General features: G+C 50.9%; 2 protein-coding genes across 6 annotated transcripts; both read left to right on the forward strand.

Moving 5' to 3' along the window:
- The first annotated feature begins 510 nt into the window (after positions 1 to 510).
- LOC118651876 (acrosin binding protein) lies at positions 511 to 11,538 on the forward strand. 3 transcript variants are annotated; one of them, XM_036301541.1, is made up of 10 exons: positions 511 to 1,393; positions 1,684 to 1,917; positions 2,087 to 2,181; positions 2,653 to 2,770; positions 3,344 to 3,875; positions 5,470 to 5,602; positions 8,046 to 8,225; positions 8,345 to 8,512; positions 9,671 to 9,754; positions 10,334 to 10,456. In XM_036301541.1, exons 1-10 carry the CDS (start codon positions 1,351 to 1,353, stop codon positions 10,454 to 10,456), a joined length of 1,710 nt encoding a protein of 569 aa, XP_036157434.1. In that variant the 5' UTR covers positions 511 to 1,350. The 3 variants fall into 3 exon arrangements, with proteins under 3 accessions (XP_036157434.1, XP_036157433.1, XP_036157435.1); XM_036301540.1 differs by having other exon boundaries at positions 511 to 1,917; positions 10,334 to 11,538; XM_036301542.1 differs by lacking the exon at positions 9,671 to 9,754 and having other exon boundaries at positions 511 to 1,917; positions 10,334 to 11,538.
- Positions 11,539 to 12,000: 462 nt separating this feature from the next.
- Positions 12,001 to 24,976, forward strand: LPAR5 (lysophosphatidic acid receptor 5). Of its 3 annotated transcripts, none has more exons than XM_036300428.1 (2): positions 12,001 to 12,897; positions 21,121 to 24,976. In XM_036300428.1, exon 2 carries the CDS (start codon positions 21,333 to 21,335, stop codon positions 22,437 to 22,439), a length of 1,107 nt encoding a protein of 368 aa, XP_036156321.1. In that variant the 5' UTR covers positions 12,001 to 12,897; positions 21,121 to 21,332; the 3' UTR covers positions 22,440 to 24,976. The 3 variants fall into 3 exon arrangements, with proteins under 3 accessions (XP_036156321.1, XP_036156320.1, XP_036156322.1); XM_036300427.1 differs by having other exon boundaries at positions 12,001 to 12,880; XM_036300429.1 differs by lacking the exon at positions 12,001 to 12,897 and adding an exon at positions 18,501 to 18,687.
- The last annotated feature ends 592 nt before the right edge of the window (positions 24,977 to 25,568 follow it).

The raw sequence follows: 25,568 nt of genomic DNA on the forward strand, positions 1-25,568 counted from the left end.
TGGTATGTTCAGTGGTTAGAGCATCGGTCACGCACAAGGGTCTTGGGTTCAATTCTTGGTCAAGGGCATGTACCTGGGTTGCTAGTTCACTCCCCACTCCCCTGGTCTCTACACATTTGGGAGGCAACCAATTGATGTATCTCACATCAATATTTTCCTCCCTCCCTCCCTTTCCTTTCCCCCCTCCTTTCACTCTCTCTGAAAAGCAATGGAAAAAATACCCTCTGGTAAAGATTAACAACAACAAAAAAAGGAAATCTTACCTTTTTCGATAGCATGGATGGGCCTGGAGAGTATTCTGCTAAGTGAAATAAGCCAGTCAGAGAAAGACAAATACCATATAATCTCACTTATATGTAGAATCTAATGAACAAAATAAACAAAAAAATTGAAACAGACTTATAGATACAGAGTTCAGACTGACAGCTGTCAGAAGGAAGGGGGTTGGGGGCTGAGTGAAAAAGGCAGGCAAGGGGATTAAGGGGGGAAAAGCAGACAACAGTATGGTGATACAAGAGGGAAAAGGGGCGCAGAAGGTAAAGGGTGGGTAAATGGTGACAAAAGAGACTTAACTTGGGGTAGTGAACACACAATACAATATACAGGTGATATATTATAGAATTGTATACTTGCAACCTATCTAATTTTATTAACCAATGTCACCCCAATAAATTCATTAAATTTTTTTAAAAAGATATTTGGGAAAAAAACACCGATTTTCCTCTGAGACCAAGATAAGCACAATCTCCTCCCATTAGACGTCGACAGCCTGTTGGGCAGTCCAGTTTCCTTGGTTCATTTTACTGCCATTTACTGAATGCCGGCCATGTGTCAGAAGAATAAGGTATGACACCCCTGCCATCCCAAAGCCCGCAGTCCAGGAAGGGAACCCAGACATGTAAACAATTGCAATCTGTGTTGGAGGTACGCACTGTAATAACTGAAAATAAAACCTACAGGCGCATAAAGGGGAATAATCTTCAGTGCTGTTCCTGGAGACATTTATATTCACTCCTGTGGACAGGGACCATTTTATCACTGATGTATCTCAGGCACCTAAAAAAAGTGCCCAGCACCTGTAATGAGTAGATGCCTAATAAATGTTTGTTTTTTGTGCTTAAAAAAAAAAAAAAAAAAGATACAGCGTCAGTGGTACCTTAATCATTATCCTCCCGAACTGGAATGGACCCACGAGGACTCCCAGGTCAGTTTCGGAGGCCCCGCCCCCGGGCGTCTGTGACGTCAGAGCAGCCCCCCTGCTCCCCTCTGCTGGCCGCAGCCGCTGCGCTCTCTGGCTTGGCCCGTTAGAGGCCGCTTTGGTCCGGGGAACGCGGGCGGACCGTCTGGGCCATGAGGAAGCTCGGTGCTGGCTTCCTCCTCTCGCTCCTGAAGGGTGAGAGGTTCCCGCTCCCGCCTCCCCGCCCCCCGGCCGGGTCCGCCTCCCGAGGACCCTCCTTCACTGATTCGGAAACGTTTCCCACGGTGGACGCCCCCTCGCTTCTGCCCCATCTCCTCCCCGTCTCCCCAGGGCTCTCCTTTGCCTCTGTCCCTGGCATCCCCACTGACCAGACACCCCGATGCTAATCCACACGGGGCTCCGCTGGCCAGCGTGGGTCCATCCCGGGCCCGGAGCGGGTTCTGGAGTTGGGTCCGTCCGCCCATCCGCCTGTTCCCCGCCCGCAGTGCTGCTCTTGCCTTCAGCTGCCCCTGGCCGCAGCCGCGGCGGCGGCGAGGATTCAGTTCCGACCTCCACGCCCGGGAGCCCCCTCTCTCCCGCCGAATATGAGCGCTTCTTCGCACTGCTGACCCCCACCTGGAAGGCAGAGACTACCTGCCGTCTGAGAGCCACCCACGGCTGCCGGAACCCCACCCTTGTCCAGCTGGACCAGTATGAGAACCACGGCTTGGTGCCCGACGGTGAGGGCCCGCCTCCTGGGGCAGATCTGTGCTCGCTGGAGACGGGCGGGTCTGCCCGGCCTCTGGCCCTGGGCCAGTAGTCTCCACTCTCCAGACCCAAGGCGCCCACCGCCCTCAGGAGGGAGGTCCCCCTTGTGTGTTCACCGTCTGCACCCCTGCCCCTGCCCAGGTGCTGTGTGCTCCGACCTCCCTTACGCCTCCTGGTTCGAGTCCTTCTGCCAGTTTACTCAGTACCGTTGCTCCAACCATGTCTACTACGCCAAGGTGAGTCCCAGGACAAAGATGGATCTGGTGGCGCAGGACAAAGGGAGGGGCAGTGGCAGTAAGGAGCTGAGGAGGGCCATCCGTAGGGCTTTCTTCCCTGCCACTTGGCCAATCATTTACCCAGATTATGTATGAATGCAGACTCCCTTTGGGCATTCAGGCGGTCAGAACACTCCTGTTAACTAAGAAAAGAAGGGAAGAGGCAAAAAGATAAGCCCTTCCATTTCTTCTAACAGTCAGTGAGTCACTCAAATCAAACATTAAAGACCAAAGGCAGGGTTGTGTCTAAGACATGGAGTTTTATCTTGCAGGGAAACCCTTCCTCAGGTCTAGAGGGTTCCACCAGGGACCCTGTGCCTTCGTCCCTGCCCAGGAGCTGTGAGCGAAGCAGCTGGGAGAGGGACTGAGGAGTAAGCTGGGGTGAGGCATCCCTTTGGGAAAGGCATTCCCACATCCCTTCTCTTCTTGCAGAGGGTCCGATGCTCCCAGCCAGTCCCCATTCTCTCACCTAACGCTGACCAGGAGACAGACTCTTCTACTGAAGCACAGCCCTCCACCATGACCTCCCCCATGCCATCCCACAACACAGGTGAGACCCTCCCAACCGAGGAGACTCGGTGGTAGGGATACGGAAAGAATGTTGAGCAAGGGTGGGTGATGGACACAGGCATCTCTTTACATAATGGGGAATCTGCTTTTTAGGAATACAAGTTAGAGCTGTCCTGTCCCAGAATATCTTCTGGCATTACTTCCAAGGCTGCCCCGACTCCATTTTTCTTAGCTCCCTAAAACATCCCCGGGACTTTTGTAAGCTAACATCTTCAGTCTAGAAAGGATTAGCTGTCAACTATTCAGAATATGTGCTAGTTCCTAAGTGAGAGAAACAACAGGTGGAATTTGAGGTGGCAGTTAAGAGGGGCACTGGTAGGGAGGTGGAAAGGTGGCATACCACCAACGCCACAATCGCCATGGTAATGTTATTTTGATATTTGTATTCTTTTCTGTGTCATCTGTACCTGACCGTGTGAATAATTTGGATTGAGGCTACTTTCTTCTGTCTTGGTGTTTATGTGTGTGTCTCGCTGAACAAAAACATTCAGAGGCCAGAAAGCTGACTGTTCCTTTCCTTCTCTTTCTTGGTCCCTCCCAAACCCTGCTGCAGCCACAGAACGGCAGGCCTTCCAGCCCTGGCCCGAACTGCTCAAGAACAATGTGGAGGAGCTGCTGCAAGCCTCCATGTCCCTGGGAGGCCCAGAGCGGGTGTCAGGCCACAAGCAGGGTCAAAGGCAGGAGCAACAACAGGAGCAAGGACAAAAACATAAACAGGAGGGAGAGGAGGAGGAGGAGGAGGAAGAGGAGGAGGAAGAGGAGGAAGAGGAGGAGGAGGAAGAGGAGGAGGAGGAGGAGGAGGAGGAGGAGGAGGAGGAAGAGGAGGGGGAGGGGAAGCAGGAGGAAGGACAGGGGACAAGGGAGAGACTGCATACCATGTATGGGCTGCAGACAGACTCAGAGCCCAAGCACCAGGCTGGTTTATCTTCCAACCCTTTGTCCTTCGCTGCCCGGGTGCGGGAAGTGAAGTCTACGCCTATGATGACGGAGAATATCCAGGAGCTCAGTCAACCTGCCCAGGAAATGGATGAAATGAGTGAGGTGTTTGATGAAGACTCTGCTTGGAGAAGCCAAAACTCTGGCAGGTACAGGAAATTCTGACTCCTACCTTTCCTGCTGCCTTTCCTGCTGCTTTTCCTCCTACCTTTCCTGCTGCCTTTCCTCCTACCTTTCCTACTGCCTTTCCTCCTACCTTTCCTGCTGCCTTTCCTCCTACCTTTCCTGATGCCTTTCCTGCTGCCTTTCCTCCTACCTTTCCTGCTGCCTTTCCTCCTACCTTTCCTGCTGCCTTTCCTCCTACCTTTCCTGATGCCTTTCCTGCTGCCTTTCCTCCTACCTTTCCTGCTGCCTTTCCTCCTACCTTTCCTGCTGCCTTTCCTCCTGCCTTTCCTGCTGCCTTTCCTCCTACCTTTCCTGCTGCCTTTCCTCCTACCTTTCCTGCTGCCTTTCCTCCTGCCTTTCCTGCTGCCTTTCCTGCTGCCTTTCCTCCTGCCTTTCCTGCTGCATTTCCTCCTGCCTTTCCTGCTGCCTTTCCTCCTGCCTTTCCTGCTGCCTTTCCTGCTGCCTTTCCTCCTGCCTTTCCTGCTGCCTTTCCTGCTGCATTTCCTCCTGCCTTTCCTGCTGCCTTTCCTCCTACCTTTCCTGCTGCCTTTCCTCCTACCTTTCCTGCTGCCTTTCCTCCTGCCTTTCCTGCTGCCTTTCCTCCTACCTTTCCTGCTGCCTTTCCTCCTGCCTTTCCTGCTGCCTTTCCTGCTGCCTTTCCTCCTGCCTTTCCTGCTGCCTTTCCTCCTACCTTTCCTCCTACCTTTCCTGCTGCCTTTCCTGCTGCCTTTCCTCCTGCCTTTCCTCCTACCTTTCCTGCTGCCTTTCCTGCTGCCTTTCCTCCTACCTTTCCTGCTGCCTTTCCTCCTACCTTTCCTACTGCCTTTCCTCCTACCTTTCCTGCTGCCTTTCCTCCTACCTTTCCTGCTGCCTTTCCTCCTACCTTTCCTGCTGCCTTTCCTGCTGCCTTTCCTCCTGCCTTTCCTGCTGCCTTTCCTGCTGCATTTCCTCCTACCTTTCCTGCTGCCTTTCCTGCTGCCTTTCCTCCTACCTTTCCTGATGCCTTTCCTCCTACCTTTCCTGCTGCATTTCCTCCTACCTTTCCTGCTGCCTTTCCTCCTACCTTTCCTGCTGCCTTTCCTGCTGCCTTTCCTCCTACCTTTCCTGCTGCCTTTCCTCCTACCTTTCCTGCTGCCTTTCCTGCTGCCTTTCCTCCTACCTTTCCTGCTGCCTTTCCTGCTGCCTTCTTTGGGAATGAGAAGCCCACTTTCCAACTTTGACCACCAGACCCAATCAGACCTGCTTGGGCTTCAGGCGCACCTAGTAACTGCCGGCCTCACCTGTTCAGTGGCCATCATTGGTTTAAGTCCTGCCTTAGATGCCTGTTTCCTTAAACCTGGAGCTACCAGGCTTGAGTTCCGGTCTTGTTTATGGCCTTGATAAACACTGCAATTTTGAGGAAGTTACTTCCCCTTTCTGGACCTCAGTTCCTCATTTTCAAAAGGAGGCAGTTGGTCCAGAGGCCTCTAAGGCCCCATCCAGCATGCTGAATGTGTGTGACCAAGAACAGAGTCTGAGGAAAAGGAAAGAGAATGGATGTAGCTTTCTTCCCCACCAACCAGGTCTGTCTCCTTGCAGCCTCTTGCAGCTGCCCCATGAGGAGGCCTTACTCGTGATGTGCTATTCCATTGTGGAGAACACCTGCATCATGACCCCCACAGCCAAGGCCTGGCGGCACTTGGAGGATGAGATCCTTGGTTTCGGGAAGTCGGTAGGCCCAGCATGCTGTTTAATGGATACTTGCTCACTGGGCATCCTCTGGGCCTGGCACTATTAGGCCTTGGGAGTGGGGGGATGGGCAGGGATACAGACAGCATGAGGCATCACTGGAGAGGTCCTCTTCAAGTGGGAATCCCTTCTTTGGAAGGACATCTCCAGCTCACCTTAAAGGAGGAAGGCTCAAGACTAGTCTGGAATGCATTCCAATTCAGAATTCATTCTTTTTTTAAAATATATTTTTATTGATTTCAGAGAAGAAGGGAGAGGGAGAGAGAGATTGAAACATCAATGATGAGAGAATCATTGATCAGCTGCCTCCTGCAGGCCCCCTACTGGGGACCGAGCCCACAACCCAGGAATGTGCCCTTGACCAGAATGGAACCAGGGACCCTTCAGTCTACAGGCCAACGCTCTGTCCACTGAGCCAAACCTGCTAGAGCCAGAATTCATTCTTCAGCTCTCTGAGTTGTTAGGCTTGAGTCATCTCCTGATCTAGTTCACCATCTTCAAACCTTGGCTTTACCTTAGATGCAGCTCTCCTTTCCAAGGCGGGCATAGAACCCATTCCAGGGATCTGTAGAGAAATTTGTCTCGATGTGTCCTCACCACCCAGCAAGTCCTATTCCCAGGAAAATATCATTTAGGTTTTTATTTTTTTTAAATATATTTTATTGATTTCTTACAGAGAGGAAGAGAGAGGGACAGAGAGTTAGAAACATCGATGAGAGAGAAACATCGATCAGCTGCCTCCTGCACACTCCCCATTGGTATGTGCCCGCAACTAAGGCACATGCCCCTGACCGGAATCGAACCTGGGACCCTTGAGTCCGAAGGCTGATACTCTATCCACTGAGCCAAACTGGTTAGGGCTCCTTTAGGTTTTTAAATAACACAAGTTAGCAAACATCTGTTAGGAGTTGGTATGCCATTTATTCATCCATTAGTTCAACAAATATTGATTGGTCACCAACTCTGAACAGGTATTTGAGATATTAACGATGAGCACAATAGATCTAATTATCGTGGGGGCTCTTGAAGTCCTAGTGGGAGAGGCAGATGAGGAAACAGGCAGAACAGTGTGACAGGAGAAACGCTGTGATGGATAAATACAAAGTGTAGAGAGAGCGGAAGGGGACAGCTGTCTGTGTTTGGGAAGATCAGAAAATGCTTCTTAGAGGAACTGACGTTTACATTGAAACCTGAAGAGAAAGGAAGTTAACCAGCCAAAGAAAGGACGTGGTAGAAGCTTCCTGCTAGAGGGAATAGCATGTGCAAAATCTGTGAGGCAAGAAAAAGAGATTTCATGAGGGACAGACCAAGAATGAACATATTGCTCCTGCCCTTAAAGTACCTGGAGCCCACGGGGGACTCGGCAGCATTACAAAAGGAGTATGGTAGGTGTTGGAGAGCGGTTTTTAAGTGTAGGAAGTTCAGGAGTCATGGAGAGCCCACTGGATTTTAGGGCTTGGGTAAGGGAACAGTAAGGAGCCCATTTTGCCTGGAGCAAAGCAGTAAGGGATAGAGTCAGAGAAATAGGAAGGGTCACAGTGTGAAAAATCCAAGGTGGCAGTCTGGAGCATTTGTATTTAATTGGGTAGGAAAAAGGAACTTAGTAACTAACCATTTTTGGTGAGAGACATGACTATGCCTCCCTTATGAGCTGTTGTGCGGAGTGAACAAGGAGATTTTTTGCACCTGTGGTGTGCTGGACCCATGGGTGGAGAAGGAGGCGGCTGGGATTGACTGCAGATTCCCTGAGGAGACCGAGGGACTCAGGGCAAAGAACCTAGCTGGGAGATGGGGAGCTCCACTCTAAAGAATGTCTTCCAGGAACTTGGAGGTTTAAACCTAAGTAGAGTATAGGTTTTGAAGTTAGAAGGACTAGATAGATCCATGTCTCAACTCCACCATTTATAAGGCATATGCTTTTGAGCAAGTTAGCCTCACTGAGCTTGTTTCCTTATCAGTCAAATGGAGATATGATGAGGGCTAATGTGCAGGGCTCCTGTGAGGACTAAATGAGATGATAGCACTTATATCCACGGTGCTTAGCCCTGTGTCAACTACTAGCACTATCATTAGGAAAGAGAGAGAAAAGGGGAAAGTTAGGAGATCTATTCAGATAGTCTAGGTGAGAGGCGGTTGTAGGTCACCCGAGGGTGGGCAGCTGTCAGGCACCTGGCAAGTGAGGATGTGGACCTTGGGAAAGAGATCAGAACGGATGATGAAGAGCTGGGTGTCACTTGCAGAGAGATGAAGATTACCTGGGAGTAGAGAAATCATCCAGTGAAGAAATAGAGTGCTGAGGCGAGGTCCTTGAGGAACCCTTGGGGAGGGGGGCAGGGAGAAAAGCTTTTGGAAGAGCCTGGATGCAAAAACATTGTGGGAACTGCTCTGGTCACAGCCTCAGCCTCTTTACTACATTCCTGCCTTAGGTCTGTGACAGCCTTGGGCGGCACCACCTAGCTATCTGTCCCCTCTGTGCCTTCTGCTCCCTGAAGCTGGAGCAGTGCCACTCGGAGGCCAACCTGCAGCGGCAGCAGTGTGACGGTTCCCACAAAACACCCTTCATGAGCCCCTTTCTCTCATCCCAGAGCATGGCCATCGGCATCCAGGTACCTAGCCAGCTGGACAGCCTCAGTGGGGGAGGCCTCAGGCTCTGGACCTCTATCGGGAAGGGAGACCTGCAGGGGGCGCAGGGGTTCACACCTCTCCCCTGTCCCCTCTGCTACAGATGGGGAATGTAAAATCGAGCCGCTATTATGGGCTGGATATTTATGGCGGGCTTCGCATGGATTTCTGGTGTGCCCTGCTAGCCACGAAGGGCTGTGAAGATACTCGAGTAGCTGGCTGGCTCCAGGCTGAGTTCCTTAGCTTCCAGGATGGGGATTTCCCCACCAAGGTCAGAGCCTTTCCCCAAAGCTGAACCCCACCTCACTCACCCCAATTCCTGCTGGTTATTTGCTCCAGGCAGCCCTAGGATGTGGAAGGGGACTTGGGCCCCTGGCTTCTGAGAACCAGTCCTCATTAAACCAGCTGCCTCTTTTTAGTAGACCACACACACACACACACACACACACACACACACACACACACACAATAGAGCAGGATTGTGTTTGGCAAAGAAGGTAGGATTTGGGAGGGGTGGAAGAGCAAGCACAGGACCCTGAGGCAGGAGACAGAGCTTCTGGTCCCAGCTCTGCCAGTTACCTGCCAAGGGGCTTTGGTCAGGTTACTTCCCACTCTAGGCCAAAGTTATACTCATCCCTACAACCAATGACTAGGTGGTGGGTGAAGGGCCACCCCTCCCCTGATCCAGTCCTTCCCTGACAGCCTCCTTCCCTAACTCTTGCAGTGCTTTTCCTGCCCAATGGCATTATTGTTCCCCCTCTCCCCAGAGTTACCTGCTCTGTGGAACTACCTGTTGTACCTGAGAGCCAGGCACCCCCTTTCTGTGGTTTCACAGGGGAAATCAAGACAATGAAAAGTAGGGGCAGCTTAAGAAAGGGCTGGTCACTGAGCTGAGGGGCCCTGCCCAGACCTTCTCCCTGGGCCGCTAGATCTGGAAGAGGCCTCAGAGATCATCTCTGCTGCACCCCTGGGTTTATAGATGGGGAGGCGAGGTCCACAGAGGAAAGTGATTCAGCCGCGGTCCCACATGAGATTGTTCTACCCTCTCCCTCACTTGCCCATCACTAGAAGGCTCCCTGAGGCTGGTTCAGTCATTGGCCCCCTTCCAATGTTCTGCACCCTTAGGGCCCCTTCCTCATTCCCCATTCCTCAGCTGTTTTATCAGCAACTGAACAGCGGGGAAGCCATTTCCCACTCTCCGGCTCCTGGCTTCTTCCCACTAACTGAACTATGAGTGAGGGTGGGATGGGAAAGGCAGAGGGGACAAAGGCCTCTTCCTCAGAGAGGGACACCCACAGTGTGGAAGGTTTGGTTCTGAAAGGTCACACCCCTGCCCTTGGTTCCTTCACCGCGGGCACTCTCTGGAGGGCTGGTGTCTCATAAGGCTTCTGATATCTCCCCGCCTCCCCATCCCTGGCTCCTGGCTTAGATTTGTGACACAGACTATGTGCAGTACCCAAACTACTGTGCCTTCAAAAGCCAACAGTGTCTGATGAGAAACCGGGATCAGAAGGTGAGCTCGTCACCACGGCCCGCCTCCTCCCATCAGCCCCTCTAAATCGGTCACCTTGGTGGGGTGTCTTTTCTGGGCCACCTCCTTTCCCCTGCTCCACACAGCTGGGATGTGGAGAGCAGTTTCCTACTTGCCTCTCAGGGCAGAGGCCACCACCAGAGCACTTGCTCTCCTCCAGGCCCCCAGCCTTGGAGTAAGCAAGGTGCCCCAGCCAGAGGTGTCTGCAGGAATGCTGCAGAGGGGTGAAGGCCCTGAGGGCACCACAGGAAGAACCTCCGCTGGGTTGGGAACTAGATGTTGAGGTTGCAGTCTTGCCTTCTGTTCTTACTCACCAAGAAGTCTGGGATAAGTCACTTCCTACCCCAGCCTCAGCCTCCTGATTTCTGAAAGGGGGAGGGGCCACTTGGTATCTCTTGCAGCGGGAAAAACCCACAGCTGAGTTGCTTCCTTCCCTCTACTGCCCTGTGCCCATGCCCACCTGCCTCTGGTTCTCATGGGACTTCTGACACCTCCCCACCTCCACACTGCTGGCTCCTTGCTCTATAACTCACATTGTGTGTGTACTCGATCCCCGTGTAGATATCCCGTATGAGATGTCTGAAGAACGAGAGTTACAATATCTTGACCCCCGCCAGAAGCGAGGACCTTGTGCTTCGATGGAGCCAGGAGTTTAGCACCTTGACTCTAGGCCAAGCCGGATGAGCTGGGATTCTTCCTGTCTCCACCTCAACCCACATTCTCCATTGCTTTCTTACTCCATTGGCCATCAGTTTGCATCCAGGCTGCCCCTTTTGTGTCTCTTGCCTGGTCCCTACCCACGTTTTCCTTGGGTCGGGGCAGGAGTCCCTGAAAGTGATGGAACTCCACCTGCCTTAAAGGATGTCTTTGCATAAAGTGTTTATTTTCAACCTATGTGGCCCATTTTGGTTATGATCCCATCCTCAGCACTGCCACAGTGCCCCATGGGGATCAACTCGCCCCCCCCCCCCTTGCCCAGGGGCTTATGGACCCATCTATAGGAGAGAGAATCTCATGGGAATGATGCTCAGCGAAGCAGCCATCTGCTGGGAGAAGAGGCCCTGAAAATCAGGGAGTTGGATTAAAGAAGACCATGGCTGGGGCTCAGGGATCCTGTGGGCCAGGAGGGCATGTGTCTTCATCTCTGAATGATGTTCCTAGTGCCCCCTCTCCCTTCCTCTCTGAAATATAAAATATATTTTTAAGGGTGGAAACATCTGGGGCCTGGAGCTCAGGAAACCTTTGATTTGACATCTAGTAATGTGCCAAATGGTCTCAGTGTTGAAGTGGTTGTGTCTAGACAACATACTTTGAGATGTGACTTCAGCATTGGCCTTTAATAACTTGGGATATCCCAGAGTATGTTCTGGGGACACACATGTTTGGGAAACTGTACAGTCTCTTCTATAGGTTTACAGTGATTAAAGCATTAAAAACAAACAAACAAACAAAAAACTATGCCCCTGGCCAGTGTTGTTCAGTGGTTGAAGCATTGGCCAGAGTACTGAAGGGCCTTGGGCTTGATTCCCAGTCAGGGCATGTAGCTAGGTTGCAGACTCAATCTCCAGCCCCAGTCAGGCACGTGTGGGAGGCAACCCATAGATATGTCTCTCATATCGATGTTTCTCTCTCACACAAATACACACAAATGGAATAATATAATGCACCTCTATGCTTCATCCAGCTTCAATTAACACACTAGAGGCCTGGTGCATGAAATTCTTGCAGGGGGGGGATGTCCCTCAGCCCAGCCTGCACCTTCTCCAATCTGGGACCCCTCGGGAGATGTCTGACTGCTGGTTTAGGCCCGATCCCAGGATCGGGCCTAAACTGGCAGTTGGACATCCCTTTCTCAATCCAGGACCGCTGGCTCCCAACTGCTCGCCTGCCTGCCTGCCTGATTGTCCCTAACCACTTCCCTGCCAGCCTGATCAACGCCTAACTGCTCCCCTGCAGCCCGATTGCCCCCCAACTGCCCTCCCCTGCTGGCCTGGTTGCCTCTAACTGCCCTCTCTTGTTGGCCTGCTTGCCCACAGCTGCCCTCCCCTGCCAGCCATCTTGTGGCTGTGGGCACCACCATCTTTGAGGGCGTGGCAGCCAATTAGCATATTCCCTCCTTATTGGCTGTGGGCACTGCCATCTTTGAGGGTGGGGCAGTCAATTAGCATATTCCCTCCTTATTGGCTGTGGATGCTGCTATCTTTGCAATGGCGTGAGGGTCAATTAGCATATTCCCTCTTTATTAGATAGGATGGCCAATCTTTCAGTGGCATGTTCAAGGCTCTGAGAAGCCCTGTAATAGAGAAACCTGTTTAAGCCAGCATTTTCCAACCTCACTTGACCACAATATCCTTTTTCACTCACCACTCAAAAACTTGAACTTATTTTTGTGTATTGAGTATGGACAACATGTCCAACCCTGCTGATACAGAAGACAAGGGCCTTGGCCAGGGTACAGAAAAGAGGGGCTGTCTAAGCTCTCCCCAGCCCTCCGGACCCCCAACCCCCAGCCTAGGAAAGAGACAGAAGCCAGGAGGAACAGCCCAGCCTGGTATCTGCTGTGGTGGAGAGGCTGTGCACACTCTGCAGTGAGAGTGGGCCCAGCAGCAGCCCTGGCACGCAGAGGGGCCCGAGGCAAGGGGAGAGAGATAAAGCCACAGGTGGCAAGAGCAAAACCACCTGCGGGGATCCAAAAGAGAGACACCCAGAGGGAACTGGAGAGAAAATCGAGAGGCTGGTGATTAGTCATTGAGTCAGAGGTGGGTGTGCCCGTTAGGCTTCCCGGAAACTGTGGGGAGTCTGTGAGCGATGGGCGGGGGGAGTCATTAGTTGGCCCAGAGTTGGGGCTAGACTAAGTGCCATTATCTGCTGGGGTTTCTTCTCTGGCCAGTCTGTGAAGACCGCTGAAGGCACTGCTTCCTCCTCCCTCTCCCCGAGAGTGGAGTGCGAGTGCGGGGTTGGGTGAGTGCACAGAGCTGGAATCTGTTGAGATCTGCCCAGGTGGGTGTGTCCCCACCCGCCCCAGGAGCAGGTCCTTCCAGCCCAGCCCAGTGCAGAGCAGTCAGCGGAAGCCAGCTTGGGGCAGCGGCAGAGCTCGACGGAGCGCAGGTACGGGGGTGTCACAGGTGGGCTTGAACCTCATGGGGGCATTATGGGCGGCACCCCACTTTTAGAAATGGGGGATGCGGGTAGGGGCAGAGGTGAGGGTGGGCCACGGGCCCCAGAAAACCTTTTGAATAGAGTAAAAAGCTAAAGGGGCTGCCTCAGGCAGAGAGACCTTCTCACACAGAACACACCCTGGGGTGCCCCTCTGAGGCTCGAAGCCCCACACGGGGGCATCTTGGAAGGCTGTGTTCTCCCCTTCACCCGTTAGGCCCACTGTCATGCTGAGCCCAGGCTTCCCAAGACCAATGAGGAGGGTCCTCTGGGGTTGATTTCCAACCTTTTCCCATCCTCAGCTAGCACTTAACCCCTAATACCCACTCACCTCCCAGGGCCAGGCCCTCTCCTAGGTGACAATAAACTTATCTGATTAAACTCCATGAATGGGTTCAAGGCACAAAGGTGTTCTTATGGTTATTCTTCCTAGCTAACCAAGGGCCATTAACCAAGGAGTATTTCTATCTATCATCTATCTATCTATCTATCTATCTATCTATCTATCTATCTATCTATCTATCTATATATCTATCTATCTATATTGATTTTAGAGAGAGGAAGGGGGAGAGAGAGGAAAAAAAACATTGATTTGTTGTTCCACTTACTTACACATTTATTGGTGCATTCTTGTATGTATCCTGACTGGAGACTGAACCTGTAAGCTTGGTGTATCAGGACAATGCTCTAGCCAGCTGACCTACCCAGCAAAGGCCTCCAAGGGGTATTATAATGGGGTTTTTGAAAAACACGGCCTTAACACAATGCGTTCATCTATATCAGTGGTTCTCAACCTGTGAGTTGTGACCCCTTTGGGGGTAGAATGACCCTTTCACAGGGGTCACCTAAGACCATCAGAAAACACATATATAATTACATATTGTTTTTGTAATTAATCACTATGCTTTAATTATGTTCAATTTGTAACAATGAAAATACATCCTGCATATCAGATATTTACATTATGATTCATAACAGTAGCAAAATTATAGTTATGAAGTAGCAATGAAAATAATTTTATGGTTGGGGGTCACCACAACATGAGGAACTGTATTAAAGGGTCGCAGCATTAGGAAGGTTGAGAACCACTGATCTATATAAAATGGTTAGACAAAATTATTTCTCATGTCCCTGTAGCGATGCTAGAATGTGGCTCACGGGCGACATGAAGGAGATGAAATTTCAGATATTGAGCACGGGTGGGGGAAATATTTGAGGGTGGGCAAGGCCTTATGATACCTTTGTCTCACATCAATGAGGGCAGCTGCCTCCCTATTACCTGTGTTTATGGGGGCCTCCCTGAGAGAAGGGGACCTCCCACCTGATTGCATCTCCAGCTCCTTTTAGGGTGAGCTGAAATTGTAGCCCTAAGGGGAGATGGAGGCAAGGATTGAGGGGGAAACAGAATCTTATCCCTGTAAGCCTCACCTCCTGGCCACTCAGAGCACTAGAGCCCAGCTCTGCCTGCCTGTGTCTGATGCTGTCAGCTCTCTCCACCCTGCTGCCCCCAGTGTACACCCCAACACAGGCCCAGGGGAAGGAGACAGTAGAAAGGTGAGGGCAGAAGCCAATGGTGCTGCCTGGAGTTCAGGGTGAGGTCAACAAGGCTGGAAGGCTGCAGGAGACTCTCTGAGCCAAGCAAGGTTAGCTGCATGCAGACACTCAGAGCACAGGGCCGAGACAGCTCCTCTGAGTGATTTCTCTTGATTGCGACTTTACTTCCTGTTTTTCCAGCTCTTGAAAGCAGCGGGGAGGGAGATGTGCAGGTGGGGAGGTGACACCCCCACATTGCGGAAACTCATTATTGAGCTGTCGTCCGCCTTTACTTTCTGCCTTTTCCCAGAAAGAAATGGGCGAGATGAGGTCAGAATACCTGGGACAGGAGAAGACATGACTGGGGATAATGTTGGGAAGGCAGCAGGAGACAGGCTCCGTGTGGGGGCAGGCCTTTTGGCTGGAGCAAGCAGAGCAGGCCTGGACTGAGGAGGAGAGGGGATGGAGATGGGACAGGACAATCCCTTGGGGTCTGTGCCAGAGAGGTGCCTGTCCTTGGGGGGGACGTGGTCCCAGAGTTAGGATGAGGCCATCTACTCGCCCTGGCAACCTTGAACTACTCCACACCACAGAGCCCTCAGACCCAGGACAAGCTGATGAGCAGGATTCATCCGTGTCCCTAAGCAGCTCTGGGACGGATCTTTTCAGGAAGCCTTTGGACTGGGTTAAGCTTCTCCCAGAGGCTCGGCAGTTTGGATCCATGTGGGGAGTCTGAATATACCTATACGGAGAGGCCTTTATAATGAAGCCGGCTGCATGCCAGGGTGCATCCTCCCAATGCCGCCTGAGCCCAGCACCAGAGGAAGCGGGCTGAGCTGACAAAGGCAGGTTAGCGCACACTCTGTGTAGCGCAAGCATGTCAAACTCGCAGCCTACTGGCCGCATGCAGCCCACAACGAATATTTTTGTGGCCCAGCCAATATAACAGTATGTAAGAAACGTTTTAATAAAAATTTTGTAATTTCATTTTTACTATATCCTATTATGCATAGTTATTAATAACAAACTACAACGTTCGCTAATGACAGTACTATAATCATGTTGCATTCATTTTCCTTTCGCGTCTTTACACGCAGGCGCACCATTTCTCCCCACTAATACTAGCAGGGAATATTTTAGCAGCCGATGGCCACGTCATTAGCCTTGGACTGATTTGTTTGGTGTGCGCAATAGGAAATATTTTGCTTTCGGAGAACAAGAAGAATAGGTTTATTTGCATTACGCAATTATTCAGTGTCTGATAAGTTAATGTTCAAGAAAAAGTATTAATTTTTATTAAAATGTTCTATTATTTTATGTTAACGATTACTCATTTATCTCAGCCCTTTGTATTCAGCATGTCTCTATCGAAATAAACCTAAGTTTCTATGAAAATTGAAGCTTTTGTTTTTTCGTGGCCCACATAAACTTAAACCTTGTTTATTTGGCCCGTGTTAGCCTTTGAGTTTGACATGCTTGGTGTAGCGGGTGGGACACACTGACAGGCCGGGACTTCAGAATCTAAAATGCGGTTGGGGTTATTCTAGAGCAGATCTCCTAGGGCAAGGAGGATGAGGATATCTGAGATTCCTTCTTTTCAAACTTCTGAAAGATGTGAAATAATTACTAAAAAGAGGAGGTGAAGAGAGAGCAAGGCATTTGATGAATGTGTGGGAGGGAAAAGGAGAGAAGTGCCTGGAGAGGGTAGCAGAAAAGAAAGCTGGACCAAGAGGAAGTATTTCTTTCCCGTCCCTGCCTCCATCATTGTCCCAAGTCACGTATTTGTCTTCAGCTCTTGTCTGTGCTGTTGGTCAGATGCCAGAGGGTGGGTACTGCTGGCGGGTTCTGTGTAGCAGAGAGAGGGAATGATCATGATCTAGCCTCCTGCCCACTTTTACTCTCCCAGTCTTACTTCCTGCCTGTGGCAGAAAATAGCCCTGTCCCTCCTGCTTATCTCAGCAAAGAGCAGTGCCCAGCCCAGCTCAGAGGACAATGGGACAGGTCTCAGAAGCCCTAAGGACACGAGGAAGGAGCCTGGGTCTGGAGGTGCACAGGGGAGGCTGAAGGACAGGGACACAGGGAGGAGGAAAGTGGCCGCACGCTCTGGTGTGAGTGTATGGTGGGCAGGTGATGTGGATGGCACAGCACCTGGTCCCTCTATGTGTTTGGTGCTTTCTTTGCCCTTTAGTGCCTTGGTGCTGGGATCTGTTTGTGCACATCCGTGTAGGTATGTGCTCCTGAAGCTGCCTGCCTCTGTCTGTTGGCGCAAGGACACGGTCCCTGAGGCAGGGGCTGTGTCTGCCCTTCCTCCTGGGGCCCTCTGTCCATGCCTCCATGCATTTGTGAGTTAGAGGGCGGGCAGCCACACTGAGGGACAGGTTACTAGGAATCTTATGTTACCACATCCATGTGTGTTTAGGTGGCTGAGCCTATACAGGCTTCCGTGTCATATCCCTCCTCCCCTGTGAAATGAAACCCCCGTGTCCATTCTTTTCTGGGTTGGCTGCTGTTTCTTTACTTCCAACATCTCCCCTACAACCCAACCTCTGCCACAAGGCAGGGATGGGGAGAGGGCCAGGCTGCCCCTTCCCCACATCTAGAACCCTCCTTCCATTTCCTACTTGCCTCCTTTTTGGCAGTGTTTTCCATCTTGTCATCTGGCCTGGCACTGTGCCCATTCAGCTCCACTGACGGGAGCCTCAGGGAAGCGGGCAGATGGGGTGGGGACCAGGGCAGGGGCCTGGCAGCTTTCAATGCTCAGCTTGGGCCATTCTGTGTAAGTCTGTCAGGAAGGGGCGACTTCTTGACAAATAGGTTCCACTATAAAGAAACCCAAGGACACCCTTCTTTTGGAGCAAGAGCATTAGCATCAGTTTTGCTAAGGGGTTCCTAACTTTACCTTTAAATAGCAGCTCACGTAATACATTTTGGTCTGTTAAACAGTGTCAACGAAAAGACTTGCAATTTTGGGGAAATAATTAGTATTGATTGTCCAAGTAATGGTTAAGAATGATAAAGTGTTACAGTAATTATAGTGTGAACTGTTACTGAAATTTTAATGCAACCTGTTTCCAAACAGGCCTTTTAAGGGGCATGGCCTTTTACTAAGTGAGTTATACATGTGGACAAGATAGCCAGAAATGTGATAATAAGTGGTTACTTGCAAAAACAAAAAAAGAAAAGAAAAGAAGAAGTGGTTAGTTGTGGTTAGCTAACTGATTTGATATATGTTATAACAATTACAAAATAGTTAAACAGTGGGGGAGGGGACAGGGGCCTGCTAAGTAGAGAGACTGAGGTGTGAGCAAACGGGAAGAAAAGCAGTGAAAGATGTGGTCCCATCCCAGGATCTTACCATCTAGTTGGGGAAATGGAACAAATAGACACAGTACAGCCTGATGAGTTCAAGGCAGCAAGCTAAGTGCTTAAGTAGGTGAGCGGAAACTGTAAGGAGGGGCTTATTTGTGTGTGTGAAAGACAGATGAGCCACGTTACCAGTGTTTGAAGTGGGAGAAGAAGAAAGCAGGTTACTTAAAAGTATATATTTCAATTAGACAAATGAGGAAGTAAAACCATATCTCTGTGGGCACAGATTTCATATCGGCATCTGTAAAAGACCGGGAGCTCTATGCAGCGTCCATCCTCATCTCTAACCATCCACTCTTATTGGAAGTAGCACCTAACAGCTTGGACTTTGGAGCCAGGAAGTCCTGGGTTTGAATCCTGACTTCACTCCTCACGAAGCTCTTAGCTGTTTCCTTGCCTGTAAAAATGAGGGTAAACACCGACTTCCAAGGGCTATTGGAAGGATTAAATATTGTGCATATAAAATACCCCAGGATTTGGTGAACAATCAGTAAATGACAGCTATTTCACTCAACATTTATTGACATTGACGTAGGTGCTGGCAATACAAAGATGAGTAAGTCACAGTCCATAGCCCTTCCCTCAAGGAGCTCACAGTCGAGTGGGAGGTGCAGATAAAGAACAGCTCATTACAGTACAGGCGGGCGGCGGGCGGGCGGGAACAGCTACTACAGGCCTGCGCACCTAGGGGAAGTGCCAGTGAGGGACCACAGAGGGGAAGTGCCAGCGAGGGACCACATCTGCCTAGTAGGAAGGGAGTCAGGAAAGGCCGCACAGACTCCTAAGAGATGACTGAGTTTGTCAGTTGGAGAATGGGAGGAGGCTCATTCCAAGTTGAGGAAACAGCATGAAAACATAAGGTACGTGCAAAATGATTAGTTTGGTGTAGCTGGAGCAAAGGTGCATGGGAGACGGGGCATGTGTCAGGAACAGAGCCTGGTTTTATTTGCTTTTCAGCTCCAGTTAGTGTTATTCTCCTTGTTGAAACTGGTATTTTGGAGAGGAAGTGTTTCTTTTTTAAAAAAAAAAACAACTTTATTTATTTATTTACAATATACAAAGTAAATCGGTCTCTATGCGGTCTCCAATTTTGGTCCTCCGGTATCAGGGTTCTCTCCTGTGAGTTCTTCGTTGATTACTCGGGAAGTTTTTCTGTATTTTAGTTGTAATACCGGTTTGTTCCTGGGAGCATGTCCATGCAGCATCCACTTACTCTGCCGCCTTTTTTTAATCCTAGGAAGTGTTTCTTTATTCCCTTTAACTGTTCTACATCTCTCACGAGTCTTAAACGGCGGTTAGTAGTGGTTGGAGGGAGAACAAATGAACAAAAACCCACAAGAAAACTTGTTACAGTCAGGTTTACAATTTAGTTTCATGTAAGAATTCAAGCAGTTCCTTTTGAAAGGAGTAAGTCCAGTATCTTAGGATAATTGCTCAGGGTCTCCGCACAACTTTGCTCCCTAAGATGGCATGTGGACACCCATATTCATAGCATTATTCACAATAGCCCACAGGTAGAAAAACCCAAGAAACCATCGACAGATGAATGAATAAACAAAGTGTGATATACATATATATGAATATATTATTCAGCCATAACAAATAATGCAATTTGATACATACTACAGCATGGATAGACCTTGAAAACTTTTGCTAAGTGAAATAAGCCAGGCACAAAGGAACAGATATTATATGACTCCACCCATGCGAGGTATCTGGAATGAGCAAATTCATAGAGACAGAAAGTAGAATAGAGGTTACCAGTGGCTGGAGGGCAGGGGTGGTGGTGGAATGGGCAGTTACTGTTTAATGGGTATAAAGTTTTTGTTTGGGATGGTGAAAAGGTTCTGGTGATGGTTACACAACATTGTGAATGTACTTAATGCCACTAAAGTGTACACTTCAAGATGGTTACAAGGGTAAATATTATGTATATTTCACCACAAACACACAAAATAGATGGCATCTGGCTAGCTTCTGTGGCCTCGTGGCATTAAGGAAGGTGGGATACTGAGACCATGTCCTGTCATCTGGCTACTCCACCTCTTAACTCTATCCTTTGTCGGCCAGCTGTTGCCTCTCTCCGGCAGTCTCATCAGTACCCATGGTACTTTCTCACCTCACTGCCCTGCTCTCTGGGCTTAGGGTCCCCTTGGGTCTCTTACTAACAAACAACCATCTCCCCCTATCACAGAACCCCATCTGGGGATGTCCCTAGTCCAGCAGTTGCCAACCTTTCGGACCTCCGGTTGGGGACCGCTGCCTAGTCAGATCCTCCAGGGGAAAGCTCAACCCACAGAGCCTTGCCCTGCCTGCAGGGCTGTGCGGGGGTGTGATCAGCCCACGAGGACCCTGTTATATTATTATCCCCACTTTACAGATGAAGAAACGTAGAGAGGTCAACTCAGGGGTAAACTCAAGGGCACTCTGGGCGCAAGCCCAGCCCACACAGGAGCAACAGTGGGTGTGAGGAGTGAGGCTGGAATTTTGTACTGTACTTGGGAGCTTGAACTTTATTCTTTAGATAACAGGGAACCAGGAGAACACCTGTTCCGGGGGAGGTGCTCCACAGCACTTGTCACCACCTGACGTGACACCTGTTTACTTGCACTTTATTACCTGCTTCTCTCCAGTGGAATGAAAGTAAATTGGGGGCAAGGCCTTTTTGTTCACTGCTGCAAACATGTCTGTGAAAGCCTAAGCACTTTATATACATTGTCTTATTTAATCTAAAAACCTCATGACCCCCACTCCTCGACCCCCACTCCACCCCCAGGTAAAGAAAATGAACTTCAGAGAGATTAAGTCATTTTTCTGACAACTAAAATTAGGTGAACTGGCAAAGCCAGGATTGAAACCCAGGCAGTCTTGCCCTAGCCGGTTTGGCTCAGTGGATGGAGCGTCGGTCTGCAGACTCAAGGGTCCCAGGTTCGATTCTGGTCAAGGGCACAAGCCCGGGCTGTGGGCTCGGTCCCCAGTGGGGGGCGTGGAGGAAGTAGCCAAGCAATGATTCCCTCCCATCATTGATGTTTCTATCTCTCTCTTCCTCTCCCTTCCTCTCGGAAATCAATAAAAATATATTAAAAAAAAAACAAAAAACAGAAAGAAACCCAGGCGGTCTGAACTGCTATAGAGCCCTGATGCAGAAAGCTACTCTGGCAGGACAGAAGGTGGGGCAAAGTCTTGAGGCTGAGAAAAGATTCAAGAGGCCAGCCAGTTTAGCTAGATAAACATCTATGTCCTCCACCCTGGCCTTGCATAAGGATGACTTCTGGTTTGCCTTCCCATTCCAGGTCTCGGGATGATGAAGCCCTGACCAAAGGCACCCACCCCCTGGCAGCCATCTGCCCTGCAGCCATAGCCCGAATTCTCAAGGCCTACCTGTGCTGGCTTTGGGACTGTCTCGATGCAGCCTGCAGGCCCTGTTCTGGAGATGACCGCCCTGTCAGGACCTTGGTGTGCCCCGTGATGCCCCGAGGCCCGCTCCTCGGCACACTTTGGCAAGATGTTGGCCAACTCCTCAGCAAACACTTCTACCAACAGCTCCGATCTCCCGTGCCCTGACTACCGGGCCACCCACCGCCTGCACATGGTGGTCTACAGCCTGGTGCTCCTCGCGGCGCTCCCGCTCAACGCGCTGGCCCTCTGGGTCTTCCTGCGCGCGCTGCGCGTGCACTCCGTGGTGAGCGTGTACATGTGCAACTTGGCGGCCAGCGACCTGCTCTTCACCCTGTCGCTGCCCGTGCGCCTGCCCTACTACGCGCTGCACCACTGGCCCTTCCCGGACCTCCTGTGCCAGACGGCGGGCGCCATCTTCCAGATGAACATGTACGGCAGCTGCATCTTCCTGACCCTCATCAACGTGGACCGCTACGCCGCCGTGGTGCACCCGCTGCGGCTGCGCCACCTGCGGCGGCCCCGCGTGGCGCGGCTGCTCTGCCTGGGCGTGTGGGCGCTCATCCTGGTGTTCGCCGTGCCCACGATGCTCGTGCACAAGCCCTCGTCCTGCAGCTACCGCGGCAAACAGGTGCGCCTGTGCTTCGAGAGCTTCGGCGACAAGCTGTGGAAGAGCCGGCTGCTGCCGCTCGTGCTGCTGGCCGAGGCGCTGGGCTTCCTGCTGCCGCTGGTGGCCGTGGTCTACTCGTCGGGCCGGGTCTTCTGGACCCTGGCGCGGCCCGACGCCACGCAGAGCCGGCGGCGGCGGAAGACGGTGCGCCTCCTGTTGGTCAACCTGGTCATCTTCCTGCTGTGCTTCGTGCCCTACAACACCACGCTGGCCGTCTACGGGCTGCTGCGGGGCGACCTGGTGACGGCGAGCCCCGCGGCCCGCGACCAGGTGCGCGGGGTGCTGATGGTGATGGTGCTGCTGGCGGGAGCCAACTGCGTGCTCGACCCGCTGGTGTACTACTTCAGCGCCGAGGGCTTCCGCAACACCCTGCGCGGCCTGGGCTCTCCTCTCGGGACCAGGACCTCGGCCACCAACGGGGATGGAGGGACGCTCGCCCAGCTGCCCCAGGAGACCACCCCCGCCAGCGGGCCTGCTGCCTCCAGCCAAGGACTGATCAGGCATTCCAATCCCTGGACGCCCATCCCCGAGGATTCTGTCCTCTAAAGGAACATGGGGCCCTAGCCCGGTTACACCCACCTCCATCCCCTCTCGCCTCTCGCACTGGAAAACTTGCAGGGTGCGCACAGGAGGGCGGTGGATCCGACACTTGGATTTCTGGGTGGCAACTCCAACTCATAAGTGCAGAAGGAACAAAGTGTGGGAGCAAGGGGCACGGGGGAGGGAGGGTGCTGGTGGGAATGTCCTCTTTAAGTTCGTGGTGATGATGAGCACAGAAAAGGCCCCGTCCCCAGTCTGTAGGAAGGGGTGGTGCTGTGAGCCTGACAAGGTGACAAGGCAGGGGCAGAGGAATAGGTGAAATGCCCTCGCGGGGGACTTGAAACACTGCCCAGCGCTAGTAGATGTAGCAGAAAAATGGATGTCCTGGTTTTAGACGGACAACAGCAGTCGTAGGGCCAGAGATGCCACCCACATTTCATTCCCACCTGGGCTTGCCCTCCCCGCATTGCGGCACAATACAAGAGTTTGTTGGGTAAGACAGAACTGGTTTCCTTCTTGTTTCGAGACTTGTAATAATTTAGACCTAACCTCCATCATGGGGTGGTTGGGGGCAGGGCAAAACTGTGAGTTAGAAGGTTTTCTTTTCTCCAAAACCTTGGTCCCTGTTCCCCTTTCTAGGTCTTTTCTTATCCTATGTTCCAACCCCCTTTCAAGACCTCCTCCATTCTAGATCCTAAGTCTACTCCTGCCACACACACATCCGCCCCCCCCCCCCCCCCCCGTCCCCATGGCTTCATCTAGAATAAGGGAACAATTCTTTGTACTAAAGTAGCAGTTCTCAAATTTTTTGGTCTCAGACCCTTTACACCCTTAAAAATTGAGAATTCCAAAGAGCTTTTGCATATACTTTGTTCTTTTGATACTTACCATATTAGAAATTCAATTAAGTTTTCAAAGCATACAGATCTGGCCACTGCACCATAAAGGTCCTTGGTTCGATTCCTGGTCAGGGTACATCCCCAGGATTTTGGTCTGGATTCCCAGTAGGGGGGCGTGCAGGAAGCAGCCAATCCAAATCCATGTTTCTCTCACACATCGATGTTTCTCTTTCTCCCTCTCCCTCTCTAAAATAAATAAAAAACATATTTGAAAAAACAGAAATACATAGGCACACATTCCATTAGCTGTGAGAGCAATGATATCTTTCATGAAGCCTCTGGAAAATCCCACTGTATACTTATGATGGAATGAAAGTGAAAAAAAAACAAATGACAATAGTATTATGAAAATAGCTTTGACCTCATGGACTTCTCAAAGAGCCAGTCCCCAGATCACACTTTGAGAACTATACCTATACTAAAGTATTAAAGTTCTTGTGTAACTTCTTCCCAGGGCATTATACAGAGTGCTTTTTATTGCTGTGGAAGAGAGCAATGCTCAACAAATCAATTAGTAATTGTAGCCCTTAAGGCTTGGGGTTGGGGGTGGGGGTGGGACAGTAGGAGCTGCACACCAAATGGAACATGGCCTTGGGCTTGCTGGAGCTGCAGCCCTAAGGGAGGGAGGGCGGTGGAACTGGTCACACACACACACTCTCAGGAGGAGGGGGTGGGGCTTCCCCAGAGGGAACAGGAACTGTGCCACAGCCAGGAAAGAAGTTTACAGGGAAGTTAGAGTGTGATGGGAGGACAGGGACGGGCTGGCTGTTCTTAGCAAGCGGGAGGCAAGGGAAATGGAAGGCTGGTTTATGGGCCACCTACTGCTTTCTTCCCTTTTTACCGGAGTCGGAGTTGGGAGCTGGTAGGGGTTGCAGAGTTGGCACTAGGACATCTTGAGACCGTGGCATTAGGGAGGGAGTTGTTGCATGCCTAGGTCTTGCATGCCTTTCTATGCCTGTCTCTCGATGCTGTATGTTTCTGTGTGTGTGTGTGTGTGTGTGTGTGTGTGTGTGTGCGCGCGCGCGCGCGCGCGCGCGCGCGCGCACGCGCTCCTGCCAGTGTCAGGGTTTTCCTGTGTGTATCTCTGGGCCTTTTGTGTGTCTCTATGTGATCCGTCCAGATGGTGATTTACAGGTGTAAAATGACCCCTGGTGGCCAAACCAGAGAACTGACCCACATTCCTCCGTCATAGCCTCGAAGTCTGGGCCTTCCACCATCTGGCGGGAGCTTAGAGACCCGGCACAGGCCCTCACCTCCTGCTGTTCTAAAAGAGGCCTGAAGGTTAGCACCTGCTCCATCTTGCCTCATGCTTAGGGTTCAGGACCCGTGCCCTTCCAACCCTAGGATTAACAAACAGAACTGAACACAATTTTTAAAAAATTCTTGATTATTTTTATATGTAGATACATGAATAAATTCCAAAGTAATTAAAACTAACATAGCAAGTATCTTCTACATACTATATAATTTACTTATTTATTTATTATAATTTTTATAATTTATTGTCTGTCTTCTCCCCCTGCCCAGGTAGAATGTAAGCTCCCTGAGGGCAGGAATTTTTGTTTGATGGTTCTCTGATGTATCCCCAGCATCTAGAATGGAGCTTAGAACAAAAGAACAAATAAATATTTGTGGAATGCTGAACAGTTGGGTCTTGCTGTGAAGTAGTTTTCTACCCAGTGGGACCAAAAGAACAAATCAACTATAATTACCATTCAAGACAGAAGATGCAAGAATGCAGGGTAAGCTCTGGCCGCTGTAGCTCAGTGGTTAAAGTGTTGGCCTGAGTATCAAAGGGTCTCAGGTTCAATTCTGGGTCAGGGGCATGTAACTGGGTAGTGGGTTCAATTCCCAGCCCTGGTTAGGGCAAGTTCTGGAGGCAACCAATCAATGTGTGTCTCTCTCTCCTTCCCCCTCTTCCATTCTCTCTAAAACTCAATGGGAAAATATCCTCGGGTGAGTTTTAAAAAAGGGGGGGAGGATGCAGAGTAAGGTTAGCAGCTCATTTAGTGGGCAACGGAAGCCCGTGAAGGTTCTGCTGACCTTGACATAGTGTGGGATAAACCGTAGGAAATCAGGTGGAGAGAGTCTAGGGAGAAAGGAAGACTGGTCAGGGAGCTATTAAAATTGTCCAGAAAAAAGTGTGACTGTGGCCTGTGCGGTGGATGAAGTAGGCTGTCTCCAATGTGAAATCTCTGGTGTTTCAGTTCTGGTGGGCTGTTTCCCCACATTCGGT

Source organism: Myotis myotis, unplaced genomic scaffold (genome assembly GCF_014108235.1).
Source record: "Myotis myotis isolate mMyoMyo1 unplaced genomic scaffold, mMyoMyo1.p scaffold_m19_p_3, whole genome shotgun sequence".
Lineage (NCBI taxonomy): Eukaryota > Metazoa > Chordata > Mammalia > Chiroptera > Vespertilionidae > Myotis > Myotis myotis.

Coding starts and splice junctions, on each gene's coding strand:
- LOC118651876 (XM_036301540.1), top strand. CDS start 1,578: ATGCTAATCCACACGGGGCTCCGCTGGCCAGCGTGGGTCCATCCCGGG. Junction 3,876..5,469: donor AGAAGCCAAAACTCTGGCAG/GTACAGGAAATT, acceptor GTCTCCTTGCAG/CCTCTTGCAGCTGCCCCATG. Junction 8,226..8,344: donor GCATGGCCATCGGCATCCAG/GTACCTAGCCAG, acceptor CCTCTGCTACAG/ATGGGGAATGTAAAATCGAG.
- LPAR5 (XM_036300428.1), top strand. CDS start 21,333: ATGTTGGCCAACTCCTCAGCAAACACTTCTACCAACAGCTCCGATCTC.